Genomic DNA, 21,915 nt, shown 5'->3' on the forward strand with positions numbered 1-21,915 from the left:
CTAGTACAAAATGCTAAATACACAGCAACTAAAATAAACACAAAGAAGTCTACATTGTAATAAAACTATTGAAAGTCAAAAAAATAAAGAGAAAAGCTTGAATGCATCAAAAGAAATAACACATCATACACAGGGAAAAGAAGGGCATCTATTATTGAATGAAATGTAAAGCCACACATGAAGATTCATATGTTGCCCTCAAATACATTACATTTGAATGAACCTTTGCCACCACAAAGCAGCTGCTAAGCCCGAAAGAAGAAAATGGCACTGAAATTAATTGGGTCATTGAAGCATGAAACACTGACACGAATTCAAGTGATTGGAAGTGAATAAATCTCTCTGACTCCTAAAGATCCAAATCAGTTCATATGATGGCATTTTTAAAAGCATTAAGAGTATTTTGATGCTAATCTGAGTAGAGGGAAACTTTTATAAATCAGTAAGGATATCCAATGGGATTAGGGACTATATGAACCAGCCTCAAACATCTGCAGGGGAAGAATTTCAGCTTATGTTCAAGAAAAAATAATTGGGGGTATGGAAAGAACCATAAACCAAAAAAGCAACAGATAAATGCCATCCTTTGGCAAATAGATTAAATACTGTTGCTTAGAAAAAGCATGATACATTCAAGAATGAATATTATGTGCTTTTCAAAAGAGTTGAAGAATGAAAAGGGAGTGTCTGTTAGCTTCCCTGTTAATGTAAATTTTTAAATAGGTCTTGGTGATTGTGAATGGCTAAGAATGAACACAAAGGATTTGGGAACACTTAGACAACCCAGTATTTAAAGTACAGAATCAAAATACCTATTGTGACAATCTAGAGTGAAATCCACTAGAGAACAGAGGAGAGTTTCAGTGTCTGGTATCCTGGAGGATTTCTCATTTTGTAAATGCTTCAATAGTTCACTCTATTAGAGAACCAAAGTAGTGAGAAAAAAAAGCTAGATAAGAAACAACGAATGAAATCCCCCCTGAGTATATTGGATTTAATCAAATTCATTGTAATCTGGCACTTGCTGAACTCATTTCCCAATGATATCCTGAGCCAGATCATTTTATTCCTACAAAAATCTGTAATGTCTAGCCAGAGACATATTAATTCAGTAAGAGTCTCAAGAGGAAATGCGAACACTAAATTGTGATGTGAATCTCTAGTGTGGAAAGAAAATTTAAAAAAAAGAAGAAGAAGAAGAAAAGCTTTTACACAGTATTGTATGAGACAGTGATTCCAAGCTGAAAAATGTAGCCTAGCATTCTGGATCAGCTTTTCATTCATTGGTTGTAAGGAGGTTCACATATATCTTGTTCCTTTTTTGTACACAAAACACACAATTTCCTATTCTCTGTGTTTCAAGAACAGAGAAAGATTCAAGAAAGAGAATGATTCAATATTGTAAAGATGGCAATTTCCTCCAAAGTTATTTACAGATTCTAGCAATTCCAATTAAAATCCCAAAAAGTATTTTCTTAATACCTGATAAACTGATTCTGAAATGTGGGCATAAAGGGCCAAAAATAACCAAGACCCTTTTTGTGAACAAAAGGAAGAGAACTTACGAAGTTAAAGTTCTGAAATATAAATATCTTATAAAGATAAGGTTTTAAACAAAATTTAAATTCTTACAAAGATCTCTGATTACAAGTATGTGATATTGGCACATGGATAGGTAAAACCAATGAAGCAAAATAGGGAGCCAGGCAACAGACCCATACACATGTGGGCAGATGCAAGAAGGGAAGGAGAGAAGGGGTGATTGGCTACACGGTATAGGCAAACACTTTTAAATCTCTAGGATAAAATATAAAAGAATATTTTATGACCCCAAGTTTAAGAGTGATTTCTTAAGACACAAAAAGCACAAACCATATGCTTCACTCATGTCCCTGTGAAGAGACCACCAAACAGGCTTTGTGTGAGCAACAAGGCTGTTTATTCCACCTGGGTGCAGGTGGGCTGAGTCTGAAAAGAGAGTCAGCGAAGGGAAATAGGGGTGGAGCCGTTTTATAGGATTTGGGTAGGTAAAGGAAAATTACAGTCTAAGGGGGTTGTTCTCTGGCGGGCAGGGGTCCGGGGGGTCACAAGGTGCTCAGTGGGGGAGCTTTTGAGCCAGGATGAGCCAGGAGAAGGAATTTCACAAGGTAATGTCATCAGTTAAGGCAGGAAGAGGCCATCTTCACTTCTTTTGTGATTCTTTAGTTATTTCAGGCCATCTGGATATATATGTGCAGGTCACGGGGAATATGATGGCTTAGCTTGGGCTCAGAGGCCTGACAATATGGAAAAAATTTGGTAAATTTAACTGTCTCAGTTAAGAATTTCCAACACTAAGAGAGTGGAAGGAAAATGACATCTGTAACACACAATTGAAAGAAAAGATACCCAGAATATATACAGAACTCCTAAAAATCAATTAGGAAACAAAACAAAACACTCCTTAGGTTAAGAAAAAGAAAGTAAACAGAAAAAAAGACATAAAAGGCCAGCAAACATAACTTGATGTTCAGCAACATTGATTGAGTGAGAAAATGTAAACTGAGGCAAGAAGATACCATAATACACCTATCAGATTAGCAACAAAAGCCAAGTGTTGGCAGAAAAGTAGACCAAAGGGAAGATGCACAAATCCTATGATCCAACAATTCTAATCCCAGGTATATATTCTAGAGCAATATTTTTAAATGAAGTGCCAGGACCTGTTAGTGGTTGTGAAATACACTAGTTATTTTAGTTATGTTAGTGGTTAGTGGGTTGAGTACAGTTTTCAAAAAGTAATTATTTAAAACACACATAGAGTTTCAATCAACAACTTGAATGAATCTCATAAAAACTAAAAACCTAATGTATAGTCAAAATGTTAGTTATAGAAGCGTATATAAGATATTTGATTTGTATAAAATTCAAATATAGCAGCTGTATTAATAATAGCCCAGAAGTGGAAACAACTCAAATGTCCCTCAGCTGATGAATATAAAAAGTAGTATGTTCATACAGTGGAATATTATTCAGCATTAAAAAGGAATAAAGTACTCACGCTACAACATCAATGGACCTTGAAAACATAGTAAGTGAAAGAAGCCAATCACAAGGGATCACATATTGTAGAATTCCATTTATGTGTAATGTCTAAAATAGGTAAATCTATAGAGACAGAAAGTAGATTAGTGAGAGAGTAGCATGAGCTGGGAGACATGAGGATTGATCACTAATGAGTATAGGTTTCTTTTTGTGGTGATAAAAATGTACTAAAATTGATTGTGATCGTGTTGCATAACTATGAATATACTAAAAACCTTTGCATTGTATACTTTAAATAGGTGAATTGTATGGTATTTGAAGAAAAATTCAAATGCAGGCAAGACTAACACACATTTAGGAGATGTACCAGAGTTCTCCAGAGAACAGAACCAAAAAGAGAGAATGAGATTGATTTTAAGGAATTGGCTCATGTGATTGTGGGGGCTTGAAAACCTGAAATCTGTGGAAGGCAGGCTGGCAAGTTGGAGACCCAGGAAAGAGCTTATGTTGCAGTCTTGAGTCCAAGGGCAATCCAGAGTCAGAATTCCTTTTTTCATGGAGAATCCCATTCTTTTAAGGCCTTCAACAGATGGGATGGCAACCCACATTATGAAGCGTAATCTGCTTTACTCAAAGTCTACTGATTTAAATATTAATCACATTTGAAAAATATCTCACAGCAATATCTAGACTGGTTTGACCAAGCAACTGGGCACCCTAGCCTAGTGAAGTTGACCCGTAAAATTAACCATCACAGGAGGTAAAGTTCTAAACAAAATGAAGAGACTGATTAACACAAAATTCAGTCTAGTACTTATCTCTGGGGAATGGAACAAAGCATTGTGACAAGAAGGGACTCAGGGCTTCAGAGTTAATGGTCATGTTCTGTTTCTCAAGGTGGTTGCTGGGTATATGGATATTCATTTTATTAGTAGTATTTAAATTAATATATTAGTTTATGGATTATATCTGTTAGTTTATAATATATTTCATGTTTATTAAATATTTTTATTAAAATTTTTCTAATATCTAGAGTACAAAGTGATAGTAAGTTAGGCAATTTCTATAAATAAACAGATGCATATATGCAACCTTAAATAATGCCTGGCTTTGTAAATATGAAAAGACATCAAAAGCAATCCATGGTCCAAAAAATATCCCATATCTATCTCTAGATATTTAGTCAACATCTGCTATCAACATGGATATTGAGTCTCACTGAAGAGGACTGAGTACAAACCCACATTGAAAATGTGCAAATTAAAAATGCCATATTAAAATTACCCCAAAATGTTAATGGTTGTGGTGGAGTAGTGGATGATGAGTGATTTTTTTTCTTTTTTTCCCCCATTTTCAACATTTTTAAAATTTCTATAGTAAAATAGACTTTAATAAATCATTGAATTTTAGAGCCTTTGGCCTAGAAGGGCTAATCCAACACTCCACATTCATGTTAAAATATATCTTATGGCTTATTTACCTTGCTTAAATGTCCCTCCCTGCTTTCTTCTATTCCTCTCTCCTTCTCCCTCTCTCTGTCCTTTCTTCCTTCTTTCCTTCCTTTTTCTCCTCCCCATCTAAAACATCCAGTACAACATTAAACAGATGTAATGAGATCTGACATTCTTATCTTGTTTCTGATCACAGGAGGAACACTCAGTCTTTCACCATTAAGGATGATGTTAGCTGGGGGCTTTTTGTAGATGCTGTTTATTACGTTGAGGAACTTCCCTTCTATTCCTATATACTGAGAATTTTTATGAGGAATTCATGTTGGATTCATAAATGCTTTCTCTGCATTTCTTGAGATGATCATATGGTTTTTCAAGTTTGTTAATAAATCACATGGATTGATTTTTTCTTATTTTCTTATTGTAAAATACATATAACAAAAAATTTACTATTTTAAGTGGTATTAAATACATTCATAATGTTGTGCAACTATTACTCATATCCATCTCCATGACTCTTTTATCTTTAAAACTGAAACATATACCCATTAAACAATAACTCCCCATTTCCCCTACCCCTATCCCCTTGGCAACCACCATTCTATTTTGTCTCTGTAATTTTGACTAAGTACCTTATATAAGTTGAATCATACAATATTTGCCTTTAAAAATTGGCTTATTTCACTTAGCATAATGCCCTCAAAGTTAACATGTTGTAGGATATGTCAGAATTTCCTCCCTTCTTGAGACTGAATACTATTCCACTGTATGTATATACCACATTTTGCTTTTCCATTCACTAATCAATAGGCACCTGGTTTGCTTCCATATTTTAGCTATTGTGAATAATGCCACTGTGAACATGGGTGCACAAATATCTCTTTGAGACTTTGCTTTCAATTTGTTTGGGTATATAGCTACAAGTAGAAGTGTTAGATTATATGGTAATTATATTTTTAATTTCTTGAACTGTCATACTGTTTTCCACAGCAGCTGTACCATTTTACATTCCCACCAACAGTGCACAATGTTCCAATTTTTCTACACCCTTGCCAACATTTGTTATTTTCTGTGTTTTTCTAGTAGCCATCCTAATGAGTGTGAAGTGATAAATCTTATAGTTTTGAATTGCATTTCCTAATGATTAGTGATGTTGAGAAACTTTTCATGTGCTTATGGCCATTTGTATATCTTCTTTGGAGAAATGTTTATTCAAAGTCCTTTGCCCATTTTAAAGAAATGATTATATATAAAATTGTATAAAACCGTATAATTTTCTAGCTTTCTCTGTTACTACTTCCCATCCTATCTCCCAGCCATGCCCTGTTCATTGTATCTCTCAGGTGTGTCATACTGTTTCATTCCTTGCTCCTGCAGTTCCATCTACCTGGAATTCCCATCTCTTTCCCCTTCTGTCTTCCTTTTCTTAGTCCATGCTTTTCTTTTCTTATATTTTGAATCAAATTATATTTTTTTCAACTTTTAAGTTCAGCAGTACATGTGCAGATTTGTTACATAGGTAAACTTGTTTCATGGGGGTTTTTGATACAGAGTATTTAATTACCCAGGTATTTAACCTAGTACCCATTACTTATTTTTCCTGATCCTCTCCCTCCTCCCACCTTCCATGCTCCAATACGCCCCAGTTTGTGTTGTTCCCCTCTATGTGTCCATGTGTTCTCATCATTTAGCTCCCACTTATAAGTGAGAACATGTGGTATTTGGTTTTCTGTTCCTGCATCGGTTTGCTAAGGATAATGGCATCCAGCTCCATCCGTGTCCCTGTAAAAGACATTATCTCATTCTTTTTTATGGCTGCATAGTATTCTATGATGTGTATGCACCACATTTTCTTTACCCAGTCTATCATTGATGGGCATTTAGGTTGATTCCATGTCTTCATTATTGTGAGTAGTGCTGCAATGAACATACACATGCATGTGTCTTTATGATAGAATGATTTATATTCCTTTGGGTATATAACCAGTAATGGGATTACCTGATCGAATGGTCTTTAGGACTTTGAGGAATTGCCACACTGTCTTCTACAATGGTTCAACTAATTTACACTCCCACCAACAGTGTATAAGCGTTTTTTTTTTTTTCTCCACAACCTTGCCAGCATGTTATTTCTTGACTTTTTAGTAGCCATTCCGATGGTGTGAGATGGTATCTCATTGTGGTTATCCTGTAATTCTCAGCCTATCACAGCTGCCCCAGAGGCATTTATTTCCTCCTCTTCTTGGCTGTGGTTTTTACTTGAACTTCTACAATAATCAATGATGTTGAGCTTTCCTTCATATGATTGTTGTCCACATCTATACCTTCTTTTGAAAAGTATCTGTTCGTGTCCTTTGCCCACTTTTTAATGGAGTTGTTTGGTTTTTCCCTCTTGTAAATTTGCTTAAGCTCCTTTTAGATACTGGATATTAGACCCTTGTCAGATGCATAGTTTGCAAAATTTTTCTCCCATTCTGTAAGTTGTCTGAGTACTCTATTGATAGTTTCTTTTGCTATGCAGGAGCTCAGTTAATTAGATCCAATTTGTCAATTTTTGTTTTTGTTGCAATTGTTTTTCACATCTTCTTCATGAAATCGTTGCCAGTGCTCATGTCCTGAATGATATTGCCAAGGTTGTATTCTAGGGTTTTTAGAGTTTTGGGTTTTACATTTACATTTATAAGCCATCTTGAGTTAATTTTTGTATCTGGTGTAAGGAAAGGGTCCAGTTTCAAGCTTCTGCGTATGGCTAGCCGATTATACCAGCACCATTTATTGAATAGAGAATCCTTTCCCCATTGCTTGTTATTGTCAGGTTTGTCAAAGATCAGGTAGTTGTAGGTGTGCAATCTTATTTATGGGTTCTCTGTTCTGTTCCATTGGTCTATGTGTCTGTTTTTGTACTAGGATCATGCTGTTTTGGTTACTCTAGCCCTGTAGTATAGTTTGAAGTTGGGTAGCGTGATGCCTTCAGCTTTTTTCTTTTTGCTTAGGATTGCCTTGACTATTTAGCCTCTTTTTTGTTCCATATGAATTTTAAAATAGTTTTTTCTAGTTCTGTGAAGAATCTCAATGGTAGTTTAGGAATAGCATTGAATCTATAAGTTGCTTTGGGTAGTATGGCCATTTAAAAAATATTAATTCTTCCTGTCCATGCATGCTACTTATTTTTCAATGCTCAATTCAAAGACATCTCTTTAATTAAACATTTCCTAGCTATCTCCACTTCCCCACTTCCTTACTTATGCTCCTTTTTCCATCATAAGACATAAAATGACTTATAGCATTTGTGCATTTATATGACACATCTTATTTATTCATGCATTTCCAGCAACTATATCTTGGCACAGAGTAGGCATTGAGCAAGTGTTTGAAGGAATGAGTTAATATAATTTAAGGGATGCATCTATTCTTAAATGAGACGTAGAAGTGTAGTTTACATTTGTATAAACTTGTTTTGAATTGGAAAACATTCCTCCGTAGTGACTATTATATAGCTCTTGGATGCAGCCAGAGCATATACAAAACTTTGACACTGACGTACTTTAATTTTAGCCTTTCCCACCTCAGTCACTGCTCTTTTTCTCCCTTAATATTAATTCCCTTCCTAGGACCCAGAGTCCTCGGGCCTACGTATCAGAAATCCATAAAACTTGCTTTGTCACCAAAGAGACCCATGCTTCAAATTAGGATCCCATTCAGTTCCCTTTATCAAAGCTTCTTATAGTCCATTTCAGTTTAGGTAATAAGATTTAAAAATCTGATTGAATTAAAAAGATATCATCTAATGCTCCTCTCTCAAGGATTTTCATGTTGAAATTGGCAGAATTGTCAATTCAAGTACATTTTACATTGTAGGATTTTAGGATGGACCAGAAAAGCGAGTAAAACAAACCAGGTAGTGAAAGAAAGATATTTCAGTACGGAAGAAAGAAGCCTGGATAATTCAGCCAAGAGACTCTTTCTGCCAACTATGGCCCAGCAGGACTTACGAGGGGCTGGCCACTTTCTCCCTGTTTTTCCAAGGGAGAAGCATTCAAATATTCGACACTCAAATGATTGGCATTTAGCAATTTCATAAATGTTTGTTGAATGAAAAAATGAGGCAAGCATTTAAAACTTTTTTACCTAGGAAGGAATTGATGTTCAAAGAGGTCAAGTTTCCAAGGTCACAAAGAGAATAAGTGACACAAGTGAAATGAAAATTCAGCTCCAAGTGTCAGTTGCTCTTTCAAGCCTATCACAGCTGCCCCAGAGGCATTTATTTCCTCCTCTTCTGGGCTGCTGGAGCCACAGACATCTTGAGAAGCTTTCCTGCAAGAAGTCCTCTGGCCACCTCATAGGCCCTGCCCCCACCACATTGCACTAAGGGTGACAGTCCAAGAGGTTTTGTTGTCCCAGATGGAAGTCCCCTGTGCTGGAACAGTATGGGGAGGGGATATGAGAGAAAGTGCTTACTTCTAACTTTATGTAGAATCAATTGGAACAGTCTACTGGCAGTGGAGACAAAGAGATATGTGTGTACAACCCTGACTTTCCATTAGCCGATTTTCCATGGAAAGAGCATTATAAGCAATGAATATTTTAAAATATAATTGGCTTTTATTTTTAAATTAGTTTTTTTTTTCAAATTAACTGTCTTATAACATCAATCCTATGCGGGGGGAAAACATCCAAATTCACATTACTGATTTCTGAAGAACTTATGAAACAAATCTGTTAGTAAGATGGGGACTTAATTTTTCCCAGGCTTCCCCTCCACTGCCTCCCAACCATATTTACAATGATCTTCTACTGTTGCATACCCAGTTATTACCTTAATATTCTCAGTCACTAAATGAGCACTCAATTAAAAGTTTTAAATAGGTGTTTTGTAGGTTATGTGGCTGGGAAACCCTTGATTTCATCTACAGAGCAGAGCAGGTTGTAGTTATTTTAAGAGAACTCCATGGAGCCGATTTCATTATAATGTCATTAGAGACCATACAGGTTTAGATGCTTCACCTTTCTTTGAAAAAATAGACTCAGATAAGCTGTTGACTTTAGGTAACTGTATTAGTCTGTCCTCACGCTGTGAATAAAGACATAGCTGAGATTGGGTAATTTATAAAGAAAAAGAAGTTTAGTGGACTCACAGTTCCACATAGCTGGGGAGGCCTCACAATCGTGGAAGAAGGCAAAGGAGGAGCAAAGACACACCTTACATGGCGGCAGGCAAGGGAGCATGTGCAGGGGAACTGCCCTTTATAAAACCATCAGATCTTGTGAGGCTTATTCACTATCACGAGACTAGCATGGGAAAAACCTGCCCCCATGATTCAATTACGTCCCACGACACGTGGGGATTATGGGAGCTATAATTCGATGTGAGATTTGGGTGAGGACACAGGCAGACCATATCAGTAACAGAAGGAAAATAAGACAGAAATGTGGTTGCCTAGCTTTAAACTCCCTCTGTTTGCAGTAAAGTGAACAAATGATAACTATCAAACCAAGTTTGGCTAAGGAGTGCGGATTTTAGTATTGAAAGATGAGTGGGACATAGTTCAAGAAAGGGAAACAAGAAAGACAGAACAACATGGAGATTGTCTGGACCTTTCTAACAGTCCCATCACTACTTCCCTTGTGGAAATGACCACATCTTCCTCTATCCCTTCACTGTAGCTGGTACATCTGTTACAGTACTTCTAACAGATGTTTAACTCTCAGTCTTCCCTACAAGACTGTGAGCCCCTTGAAAGTGGGAACAATTCCTGAAAATGGATGGAGGGGAAGGAAATGTCTGTAGGCCATTCGATAAAAAAAATATGAAGATTAGAGAAGAGATTAGAGCAGAAGACATAGATTTTGAGGATATAACCCCAGGAGACCATATGGAGTGGGAAGACTAGCACACTACAGGGAGGCACACAGTGAAGGGGCTTGGCTCAGAGACAAGTAGTATCAGAGGAGATCTAGGATGGGAGATTATGTAATCGAAGTCCAGGAAGGTGAGAACGGAAGAGTTTACTGAATCTGCCAATGCTGAGGCCATCTGTTGGTTTTGCAGAACAGTGGGGAGGGCTGACGCCTTACTGCACTGTGGTGGGAAAGATGGGAGATGAAGAAGTGGAGAATACAAGTATAGATCTCTCTTCCAAGGAGCTTGGTCAAGCAAAGGGATGACTAGAAGAAGACACAGGATTTTTTTTTAAAGCTTTTCTTTCTTTTTTTTTTTTTTATCGGATAAGAGAAGACTGACCAAGTATTTAGCTTGAGAGAAAGGAGTTGATAGAGATCAGTTGAAGATTCAGTAGAGAGTGGAATGATAGAGAAAAATCATGGGCTAGAAAGGGAGACCTCTCCCTTTCTAGTCTGTGATCAAAGACCCTGTCGTGAGGAGGCACCTGCAAGTAAGAAAGGTCTTGGTAGGGATGCTAGTTGGAGACAGTGGTGTTGAGGGAGTTGGATGAAGGAGGTGATATACCTCAAAAGACAGTAGGGAAGACTTCTAATAGTTGCTGAGAAGGATTGATAACAACTAATAAAAAGACTATGGGACAGACCTGAGGGTGAGTTGGGATTGGAGATCATGAATGTGCACTGGCACCAAAACACCCTCCATACTTATCTATCAAAGGCTACACAATATATCTTCAAAACTAAATATCCAGCCGAGCATGGTGACTGATGCCTGTAATCGCAACACTTTGGGAGGCCGAGGTGGGCAGATCACTTGAGCCCAGGAGTTCCAGACCAGCCTGGGCAAAATGGTGAAAACCTGTCTCTACAAAAAAAAAATTAGCTAGGCGTGGTGATGGACACCTGTGGTCCCAGCTACTCGGGAGGCTGAGGTGGGAGGATTGCTTGAGCCCAGGAGGTCGAGGCTGCAGTGAATTGTGATCGTGCCTCTGCACTCCAGCCCCGGCAACAGAGTGAGGCCCTGTCTCAAAAAAAAAAAAAAAAAAAAAAAAAAAGTAAATCTCCTTTAGCAGTGTATGCCAGCAGTTTCATTTTATGTGCTAATTGTGTTCTTCCTTCACCCCTTCTTTTCTTCCTTATCTCTTCTCTGCTCTCCAACATGCGCGAATTTTCCCTCTTTGTTACTCTATCATATTGGCTTATTACGGAAAAAGAAAACCAGCTAAGTGAATTTATTCTTTCACAGCCCTCCTGTGAGGAGGCTTACTGGGTTCACAGTAGAGTGAGGCTTCAGGACAGTGTCTCCCAAGGGCTTTCTTTTATTTTGGGGGGTCTGATCTGGCTCCAAATTTCCCCAAGTCTTCAAACTTTGTGTTATTGGGTGTCTACTCAGTCAAGAATGAATTTCAGAAGTTGAGTATATAAGAAAATACGACATGCTGCCTTTGCGGTGGTTAAACAAGTGTTTGTCATAATCGTGAATAGTTGGGGAGACTTTTCATTTTAGAACACTACTCAGTCAATAGGTGCATTATGAAAACTGGATACATTGCATCACTGTGAAGGGCTTCAGTCTGCGGTTTGCAAAAGCAGAATAAATTTTCTTGGGGTTGTACCGTTATGTACACACACACACACACACACACACACACACACACACTCACAGGCTCATTGGCAGACAGGGCCACACCTCGCGGCTCTAGGGAAGGCCACAGACCTCAGCTGTACGAGCGGAACCTGGACTAGAGGAACTTTCCGCAGGACTCAGGGCACACAGCCCCTCGGCCACTACTGTCTGCGAGCCCGAGGCGCAGGGGAGCGCCAGCGGCTGCAGGTACGCTGCGCACCCGCACTGGGGCCTGGGCGGTGCAGCGGCGGCGGGAGGGTCCTGGGAACCGCAGCCGCCGAGGCCAGTGTGTGAGCCGGCCGGCCGCGGCAAGCCGCATCCCCCGGCCGCCCCTCGCAGCCCCTTGCTCCCCGGCAGCCGCCGCCGCCCTCAGGCAGCCCAGCCGGGCGCTCGCGCCAGGACCTCCCCGCCGCCCGCCTCGGCCGGGAACATGGCTGCGCGCCCTGCCGCCACCCTCGCCTGGTCGCTACTGCTCCTCTCCTCAGCCCTGCTCCGCGAAGGCTGCCGAGCGCGCTTCGTCGCCGAGCGGGACTCGGAGGACGACGGAGAGGAGCCGGTGGTTTTCCCGGAGTCGCCCCTGCAGAGCCCCACGGTGCTCGTGGCGGTCCTCGCCCGCAACGCGGCGCACACGCTGCCGCACTTCCTCGGCTGCCTGGAGCGGCTGGACTACCCCAAGAGCAGGATGGCCATCTGGTGAGCGCGCACGGGCCCCGGGCCGCCGCGGCGGGACGCGGGGGCGGCCTGCCCAGCGCGGACAGCGCCCGGAGCAGCAGCTGCAGGGCGAGGGAGCCGCTGGAGGGGCGGGGGGGCACGCGGAAAATCTGGCGCACACACCCCCTCGCTGCCCGCGCCGGTGGCTGGCGGATCGGGCGGTCAGGCTGCGGAGGGACGCGCGGGTCAGTGTGCGCAGAGGGTGCTGATGGGGAGAACCAGACCGCTGGAGCTCTGGAGGGTAGCCTGCGAATTGGGGCTTTGTCCCACAAGGGGCATGGGGGACACCCCTCAAGGGGACTTTCAGTTCCCTCCCTTTTAACTCTCGAGGTTTCCTCTTTCCCCACCTCATACTGCTAGCCCTGACGTGAGGGGATAGGGTGCCTGTCGCCGTATTCCCATGTAGATACGACAGATGGAACGTAACTGCGGTTGGCCAGGGGTTCCGCAGTGGCTGGGGCGCCGGAGTGCGCTGCTCTGACTTTCCGGTGCCGGGCTCCTGCTCCAGGCTGGAAATGTGCTCCTAGCTCTCCTAGGGGGACCTGGACCTAGGGGTGGAGATTGGGCGGAGCCCGCGGAGTGTGCCCAACCATGGCACCACCGTGGGCCTGGTCTCCTGCGAGCGCTCCGGGCTGTCCCTGCCGGTGCATCGGGGTTCCACGTCCCGGGGAGAGACGAAGACGCCCTGGGAAAGATAAACAGCCAAGTTTTGTCCCCGGAGGAAAGAAGCTTGGACCTGGTCTCTGTGTCTGCTGCGGGGAGGGCCAGGGGATCAGTGCGGGTGCCTGCCCGCCCCACCTTGTAGAACTTGGTCGTCTCGCACCTTTTATAAACGCGAGGATCCGAGGGCGAGAAGTTAGTTGGTGGCCAGGTTAGCCGCTGAGTGGGTTGTGGAGGACAAGGAGGTGGATGCTGGCCAGGGGAGATGTGCTGTCAGGTAGGTACTCGGACAAGAAGACTCTGGCCCCCTGAGGAAGACAGAGCCCAGGTCACTCTGGAGCAATTTCTGTCTTGTGTTGATAAAGGGAGCTGTTCTCAGGCGAGACACATCCTTAAAGCAGCGGTTGGGCAAAGAGAGGAAGAGGAGTAAAAGCAGCAGCTAGAATTGGCAGCCTCAGAGTACCTGGTGGGAGAGGTGCAAAGGTGCGAAAGCAAACATGTGATATAGTACAGCTCTGTGCTGTACACTGCTTTACTATACACCCTGCCATACGTGACCGCCTGGCGGAGAAGGGCATATTATGTGGAAAGAGAGCACTGGGACAGCCAGGCTTTAAACCAGAAGGAAGGATTTTTTTTTTTAACCACTTCGGTACCAAAAGAAATTCACACATATCAGTTACCTTAGTTGTTGTGTTTTTTTAAGAGATATTTTAAAATATGGTTTTGATCTTTATGCACGATTTAGTTTTTTAAAACGTTACAGTATTTACCATAAGAAGTTGGTGAGTGGTGAAGCAGGTGTCAGGCACATGCTTTGCTACCTGATTTAGAGACATTACCTCTTTTTATCATACAGTAAACTTTTAAGAGGATGCTATGATGTTTATTTTGCAAAGAAAGAGACAGACTTGCATCAGTTCAGTAAGTCACTTAAAGTTACAGAATTAATAAATGGTGAAACTGGAATTTGAACCCAAGGCCACCCTAAAAAGGCAGGAAACATGATATAAACAAAATTTACATAAGCCTATAATCTACAAATTAGGAGACTTGAGTTGTTTATTACTAGTTTGATATGTGATTTAGGGCTGGTTGCTTGGGATCCATAGGCATCAGTTGCCTCATCAATAAAACGAGGTAGTTGGAATAAATGATTTCAAAAATTCTTTATGGCTCTTGAATTCCATAGATTTTGCAATATAATTAGGATCAACCAGCATCAATGTACATCCTAAGTTCCCTGTAAGTTCCAGATGGTATGGACACTGGTGTCTTACTTAGATGAGAGAATTCCAGTTCTGCATAGACCTTTGAAATCTGTTGTCTTTTATGTCCAGCATTGGCAGGTTAAGCAAGAAGTGCAAGGCCATGCTTGCGTCAGTCATTGAAGACTCTTCTTTGAAAAATCTTGGTTCTGTCTTTAAAACATTGTGTAATTCTTTAGGTAACAATAATACAAATCCCAGTTTCTAAATAGTTCTTTTCACCTCACAAAGGAGCTGTAAAGAACCTTTGGAAATAACTTTCATGCACTGTTAACTCATTTGATTCTTACTACCATTCTGTGAAGAAATAAAATTATCTCTATTTCCCAGAAGAAGAAATGTGTTTAAAGTGATTGACTTACTCAAAATTACATTTATTTATAAATTCCACACATAATAATAAGAGCTCGTGGTTCTTCTAAGAACTTCACATTCATTTTCTGGTTTAAGCTTCAAAATGACCCTATCAGATATGCACTGTTATTATACCACTTTACAGGTGAGAGAACTGAGGTACAGAGAGGCTGTACAAGCATATTCTTCTAATGCATTTTTTAAAATAAGAACCAGCCAGATCAGGGCTGAAAAAAAGTGTACTTAGATATGTGTGTTTTTTTACAGATAAATATGATTCATTTTACCGGGCAGTGTAAGGTGATCTGAATGGCTTTTAAAGGGTTTGGGGAAGAACCAAATGATTTATAAATCAGATTGGGGCAGTTGTATGGATATGGATGTCTTCTTGATGAGTGGACACTTAGTTTGAACTCAGTTTTGAAGGAAGAGTAAAAATCAACTAAAACCTGGGAAAGAAGGATGGCTCTAGAAAAAGGGATCAGCAAGGCAAAAAACAAGCAAAAAAAAAAAAAAAGATAATAGGGCATCAACCAGAGTTTTCTCTCAGGGAGTTCAAGTGGGTGGCAGGTCTAATGACTGCAAGTCTCCAAACAGATTGTATTGTTCCATAGAATCTCTTTGGAAATGCTGACTTCTGGTCTGGCCCTAGGGGAATATTTGGCTGGGAAGCTTATGAGATATAACACTCTGATGGGAGGTGGTACCTCAGTTTAGGATGTTACAGATTTGAGGTGCTTCTGCCGATTGCTTGCCTCTAGTTTCTCATTCCCAAGCTCTATGCAACATTCCAAGATGCCAAACTGATTAGTATCCATTCTGCAAAGCCAGCACATGCTGATGTCAAAAATGGCTGTGAGCTACCCAGAACTTTGTAAAATAGAACCACAGTGAATACAGAGCCACACAGAATTCAGCTTCCTCTGAATCTGACCACAATAACTCACTCTGTGCAGACTCACTCTTCTCATTCATCCACTCACGGGCTAGAGGAGCGTCTGATTTCTGTCCCAGATGGGTCAGTGAGAGACCTGGCTTATTGATCACATTCAGACTCCCCTGTTATGTGATAATTTTTCTCACTTTAAGTTCTGGACCAGATCTGCACTGCACATACAGATGAAATGAGTATCATCAAATTGACCTGGAAGATACTGTTGTTGAAGAATGTCTGCAGTTAGTCAGCATCAAGTTTATTCAGATTAGTCTGAACAAAGGAAAATTTATATTTTAGAGATACTTTGTATAAGCAAAAAGGAAAGATTTTTACATTTACCTGTCTGATCTCAAAATCCACCAAACTAATTGTTTTCCTTCAAATATCACAATCCTGTGATAAGGACCTAAGGAAGATATCTATTTCATGTGTCCTAAAACCTGCACTAAGTTTTAGGGAATTGGGAATATGCTGAGATGAAGGGAACTGTGAGGCATTGTGACAAGTGGCAGTGTACTTCAGTGGGTTCTCCTTAATTCAGTGTAACCATGAGCAAGTAGCCTTAGCAACAGAGGGAAGGCTGACCTCATCCTCTTTAAACCTATGATTAGGGAGAGTGGGGCCAAGTACCATGACAGTGAAAACTGAAGCATGGCGCAGGGAAAAACATTTGCCCCAAATGAAACATTAAGTTTTTCTTTTGGAGAGCCTGCTGTTGCTTGTGGGAAGACAGTTGGGATTCACAGAGTCTGTGCAGGCACAAGGCAGTAACTGCTATGTAATTACAGAAAGATTTGGGCATTTTCTTTGGCAGAGTTTTGAAAAGTAACATACTAAATTGGGAACCACTTTATGGATTTTTAAATAAAGAGAGGAGCTTCTGTTGACATAAACATAAACAGTGATGAGCTGGGGGATGGTCCTAACATTTTGCATACTACTTTATTTCTGCATTGTTTGGGGATTATCTTGAATTTATCTCCACATTTTAATGTCCAATCAGTAGCATTTTCATAATTGTTTAACTAGAAATACTAATATACTTTGTGTTTATAAACTGTTCCAAACTAGTATCAGTGACATTTTTAGCACCAGTGGTAAGAATGATGTCATATTTTATCATTACACTCTTGATATTAAATGTTGTATGTTATCCCTACAGATAGAAGTTTTGGTTTATGGCTGAAAAAGCAGATGATGCCTTAGGCCCCTTCTGTCTGTTAGTCTGTTTTCCTCACCTTTTTCCTCCTTTCCTCATTTTCCCAATCTGGTAGTTTAGCGTGGAGGGCATCAACCAGAGTTGGAGGAAGAAATATACAAGCTTAGGGTCAGATAGACTAGAGCATAAATCTTCTGTGTGATTGTGGGCACATCAGTAAACCTCTAAGACATAGCTGCCTTATCTTCAAATAACTAATAGTAACACCTGTCTCAAAGAGTTATTGTTACAAGTAAATGATATAAGGTATGCACAGTGTCTTTTACATAAATGCTACTAACAGTGATAGTTGCTATTTCTTTTGAATCTTTTCCTTTTTCTCCTATCTCCTTTACCTTTACCTTTCAAAATCAAGATTTTAAAAAATCTTCAAATGGAAATTTGTTTAGTTTCTTCTTTCCAACAACAACAAAAAATATTAGTATAGGAAACTAACATTTATCTGGATGCAGTGGCTCATGCCTGTAATCCTAGCACTTTGGGGGGCCGAGGTGGGCAGATTTCTTAAGCCAAGGAGTTCAAGACCAGCCTGGGCAACATGGTGAAACTCCATCTCTACAAAAAATGTAAAAATCATCCAGGCACGATGGCATGCACCTATAGTCCCAGTTACTTGGGAGACTGAGGTGGGTGGATTGCTTGAACCTAGGAGGTGGAGGTTGCAGCAAGCCGAGATTGAGCCACTATGCTTCTTCCTGGGCAACACAGCGAGACCCTGTCTCAAAAGAAAAGAAAAAGGAAAAGGGAAGGGAAGGGAAAAATAAAGAACTAAGGAAGGAAGGAAGGAAGGAAGGATGGATACATTCATGGAGGCACTGTTCTAGACACTTTGGTATCAAAACTGATTTACTCCAGACAACAACCCTAGGTGGGAGATGCCATTACATTCTACTCTATCACTTTACACAGAAGGAAACCGAGGCACAGAGAATATAAATAACTTGCCTGAGGTCACTAGGCTAATGCATGGTGGAGCCAGGATGTGACCCAGGCAGCTAATGTTGCAGACCGAGTACAGATGGTCTGCTTAAGATAGTGAAAAGACCAATTAGTTCTAGTTTTTGCTTCTGTCGGTTGACCCAACTTGGGAAGATAAGAACGCTAGTGTTTCTTTCAAATAAGAATTGTCATTTCCACTTGAATGATGCAAGGGTCTTAGTGGTTCTCTTCCGCTGTCTTGATAATTTCATCACTTAGTTCAGGCACTTTTTAGTGAACTCTAATCTGTTTTGGTATATTTCATAGGGACAGATTATGACTAAAATGTGGGTTGTACATAAATATGCAGGTCACTTGCTGTGATCATAGCTACATAACAGTAGAAAGAAATTTCTCAAGTATTATTAGTGGCAAATGATTAAGGTGGCACTAATCATACACGTATTGGCTACATTTTCAGTTCATATTGGTAAAATAGAGATTCCACTTTTCAGGCTTTTTAATCAGTAGTCTTAGATTTGGTTGTCCCCTAAATTCAGCTTCATTCCAAATGATTGAAGAAATTATCAATCCTCCCTGCAACCTCCAATTTCAAAATATGATTGGAGCTCAGAATATTTCCTCTCGGTAAAAACTGAAGTGACTAATAAATGACACCAATCCTGTTGTTCCAGTTATGACAGCTTAACTACAGAATTAGAAAGAATGCCTAAGTTGCCCTGGTTTTATTATATTGAGTTCCATGATGAGGCATCTAAAGCACAGGGCAGTTAAGAGATTCCCATGGTGATTATGGAATGAGATAACTGATTTCTAGATTTTTAATCCTGTGTAGCTGTTTTAATGCTGATTATTTTATAATGAATATCCTTCTTGGTTTAAAGGAGCATGGGGAGTATTTTAAGCAGAGTTTGGTTTTCTCAGATCTGTTTTTAGCTCCTTTATCCAAGTGATTAGGCCAGGGAGTTTCTTTGTGACTCCAAATACATAAGCATGTGCTTCTTAGGTTCCTTTTGCTTGTCTGTTTCTGGTGGTCATAGGAATGAACAATGAATGCCTTGTAACTGAGAAGGCTGCTGGTTGTCCCTTGGTTCTTTTTCCAACACTTAAACGTGCACTTGGGTCATATTGCTGTGTGGCACCGTCTCCAAGTCTATGGCACAGTATAGTAGGACCATTATAAGGCTTATATAGGACTATAGTAGGACAATAATAAGGCTTGTTTCTGCATATTTCTTGACATAGCATAACAACATACAGTAAAGTCTGAAAGAAAATCATTAGCCTATGGTATGGCCACTACACCTATTCCGCAGTTACCATATCATGAAGAACTTTTACCATATGTGTTTAAATTATAGCTATTATTCATCAGGAATTACAAAACATATGTATTCTATGTTTTGACATTTTTATTTCAAAAGAGTGACTTGTTCATTTAATTGCATTTAATTGATATGTTGTTAGCATATCAAAAATTGTTAGTTTTTAAAAATTTGAATCCCTTAGGGTCTTTATGGATTTTTAATAGTACTTCAGTTATTTTAAGAATTTGCTCTTCTGACTTTTTTAAATGGGAAAGTAATATACTCGCATAATAATTTTTTTAAAAAAAAAGTATGATTGGGAATATCACAAAAAGTAAATCTCCCATCTACTCTATACCACCTGCCAGTGACCAATATTAACACTTTCTTTCATATTTTTCTAGAAACTTTCTATACATGTACATATATCCTTTTCATTTTAACCCAAATGTGAGTGTTTTACATATCCAGTTCTGGATAAGTGTGATATTTTAAAATCCATCTCTCTATCCCATGTTCTTTAAACACTGCCAGCCTATCTACAGCCATGCCCTGGGTGGCACAATAAAAGCCAGCTTCATATAACACCTGTTCCAGGCAGGTACTCTGAAGGCCTCTCTGATAACACCCATCCTACTCTCTTGTCCTTGTCTCTCTGGCCTCTAGAAGGTCTGGCCCTAATAAAAAAAACTTTTTGATGAGGTGTAATATTTATCCAAAAGTTCATATATCATAAATGTATAACTTGGTAACTTTTCACAGACAAAACATGCCATGTAACCAGCACCTGACCTTGCCAGGCCTGGATTCATACACAGCAACTATTGTTGGAGCTGAGTAGCTGCTGTCCCCTGGATTTTGTCCAGGCAGCCCAGTCCCCATCAGACCCACACTGTGTGCACTTGCAGTTAGTCCCCGCTGTCTTTCTTTGACTTGACTTGCCTGACCCATGTTGACATTTGAGTGGTGAGCTTTGCTCCCACCTCAGGCTGCTGAAGGAACCCCAGGACCCAAGCAGTAACTGCTTTGGGGAAGCAGCAGGCTTGGCAAGCTGCCAGCGAGTGACCTAGTGGTAAAAGGATCAGGATTGTATTACTTTTCCCTTAGCTCTCTACTCCTCTGGTAGGAAAGCTGTGCATTAATGTTCATAAAAATAAAAATCTCATTATAGGTAATAATTGAAAAGTCAGGTAGAATATAAATAGAGTGGCTGTAATTAATTTGCTGGAACTTTCTGTAGTTCAGATCCGTGAAAATGCAGCATTTGTGGTAGGTGGCATTAGCCAAGTCTCTTGCATGAATTAAACCTCAGATTTGGCTGCAGGGCGTTTCTTTTCCTCTCTAGGAGCACCATACAGAAATCCTTTCAGAGTTAGACTTTGAATAATAGCTCCATGACATCTTGCCAGGGCTGACTTTGTAATGTGTTTCACTTAATTGAAGCAACAATTATTATTTTAGTTGTTTGTCAAATTCAGCAAGCTAAGGCCTGTCCCCTGACTTGTTGGTTTAACTGATAAGATTTTGTTCGTCTGCAAACATAATGCAAAATAATCTCCTTCCCTCCAGTGTTTTCTGATTAATGTTTGAAGACATCTTAGAAGATATGTCTTTCAGAAACACAAATAATAACATAATGATCTTGGAATAGTGATCTTGGGCTGTATACCCCCAAGAGTATGGTAGAAGATGAGTCTGGGACAAGCTGCTGAGCTGAAGCATTTTCATGAGTACCTGATTTCATTCACACATTGGCTTTATTGGAATAGTTCATTACCTTCCAGGTTGAATCACTTCAAGACCTATTGAGGGATACATCAGGCTGCAGAGAGGAGGTTCCTTACATAGAGCTTTCCCCATTTGGACTGCCAAGCCCAAAGTGCATACAATTGCTGCCAAGAGGGAAGTAGGACTGTTTCTTTCCAGTCCCTTTTCTTTCTGAGAGTGATTGTATATGTTTTGGAGATGGGGAGGGCAGTGGTGAAGGCAAGTATCTCATTCTCACAAGAGAGAGACATAACTCTAAGACAGGAGAGTCTGTGGAGGTACATTGATTGGTGTTCTCCCTGAAAGCCATATTAAGTGAGAAACTGCTGCATTTTAGAGTCTTGGGAAAGGTAGAATTTTCTAGAGACTAACAGTAGAACTTAAATTCTTGGGATAGTTGTGAAAAGTGTGTTTGTAGACATTTGGGGCCATAGCATTCCCAACACGGAGTCCCTTGCTGGACTAATAGACTGTTTTTTAGTTTCTTGGTTGCCAGCCAGCCCCATAATCCTGTCTCAGCACCACACACCACAATGATTATGGTTTACACCCGCCAAGATAGTGGAAAGTTGCTGCCAAGTGGAATCAGGATTTTTCATGTCATCACTGCACCATTGAACAGTAAGCTTATATGCAGCTTCCACGCCACTGCTTTCCTTGTGCTAGAAACAGGTTGGGCGGGAGAGTATTCAGACAGTCAGACCATCTCTTGTGTTGCAAATGGATTTTGTGGAATTGGCATGTAAGGCT

The 21,915-nt window shown here is 40.3% G+C and overlaps 1 protein-coding gene across 4 annotated transcripts in view; it reads left to right on the plus strand.

Moving 5' to 3' along the window:
• COLGALT2 (collagen beta(1-O)galactosyltransferase 2) overlaps positions 1-21,915 on the plus strand; it is a 115,473-nt gene that overhangs the window by 1,947 nt on the left and 91,611 nt on the right. Inside the window, exon 1 of one of the 4 annotated variants that reach the window (XM_524994.8) lies at positions 12,063-12,696. The exons of 1 other annotated variant lie outside the window; for it this stretch is intronic. In XM_524994.8, the coding sequence (XP_524994.5) occupies positions 12,434-12,696 (263 nt within the window). In that variant the 5' untranslated portion in view covers positions 12,063-12,433. Of the gene's footprint in view, positions 1-12,062; positions 12,697-21,915 lie in introns of those variants that run through there. 2 more of the 4 variants (XM_009439480.5, XM_016933986.4) reach the window with 2 other exon arrangements.

The sequence above is a fragment of the Pan troglodytes genome, chromosome 1, assembly GCF_028858775.2.
Source record: "Pan troglodytes isolate AG18354 chromosome 1, NHGRI_mPanTro3-v2.0_pri, whole genome shotgun sequence".
In the NCBI taxonomy this organism is placed as follows: Eukaryota; Metazoa; Chordata; class Mammalia; order Primates; family Hominidae; genus Pan; species Pan troglodytes.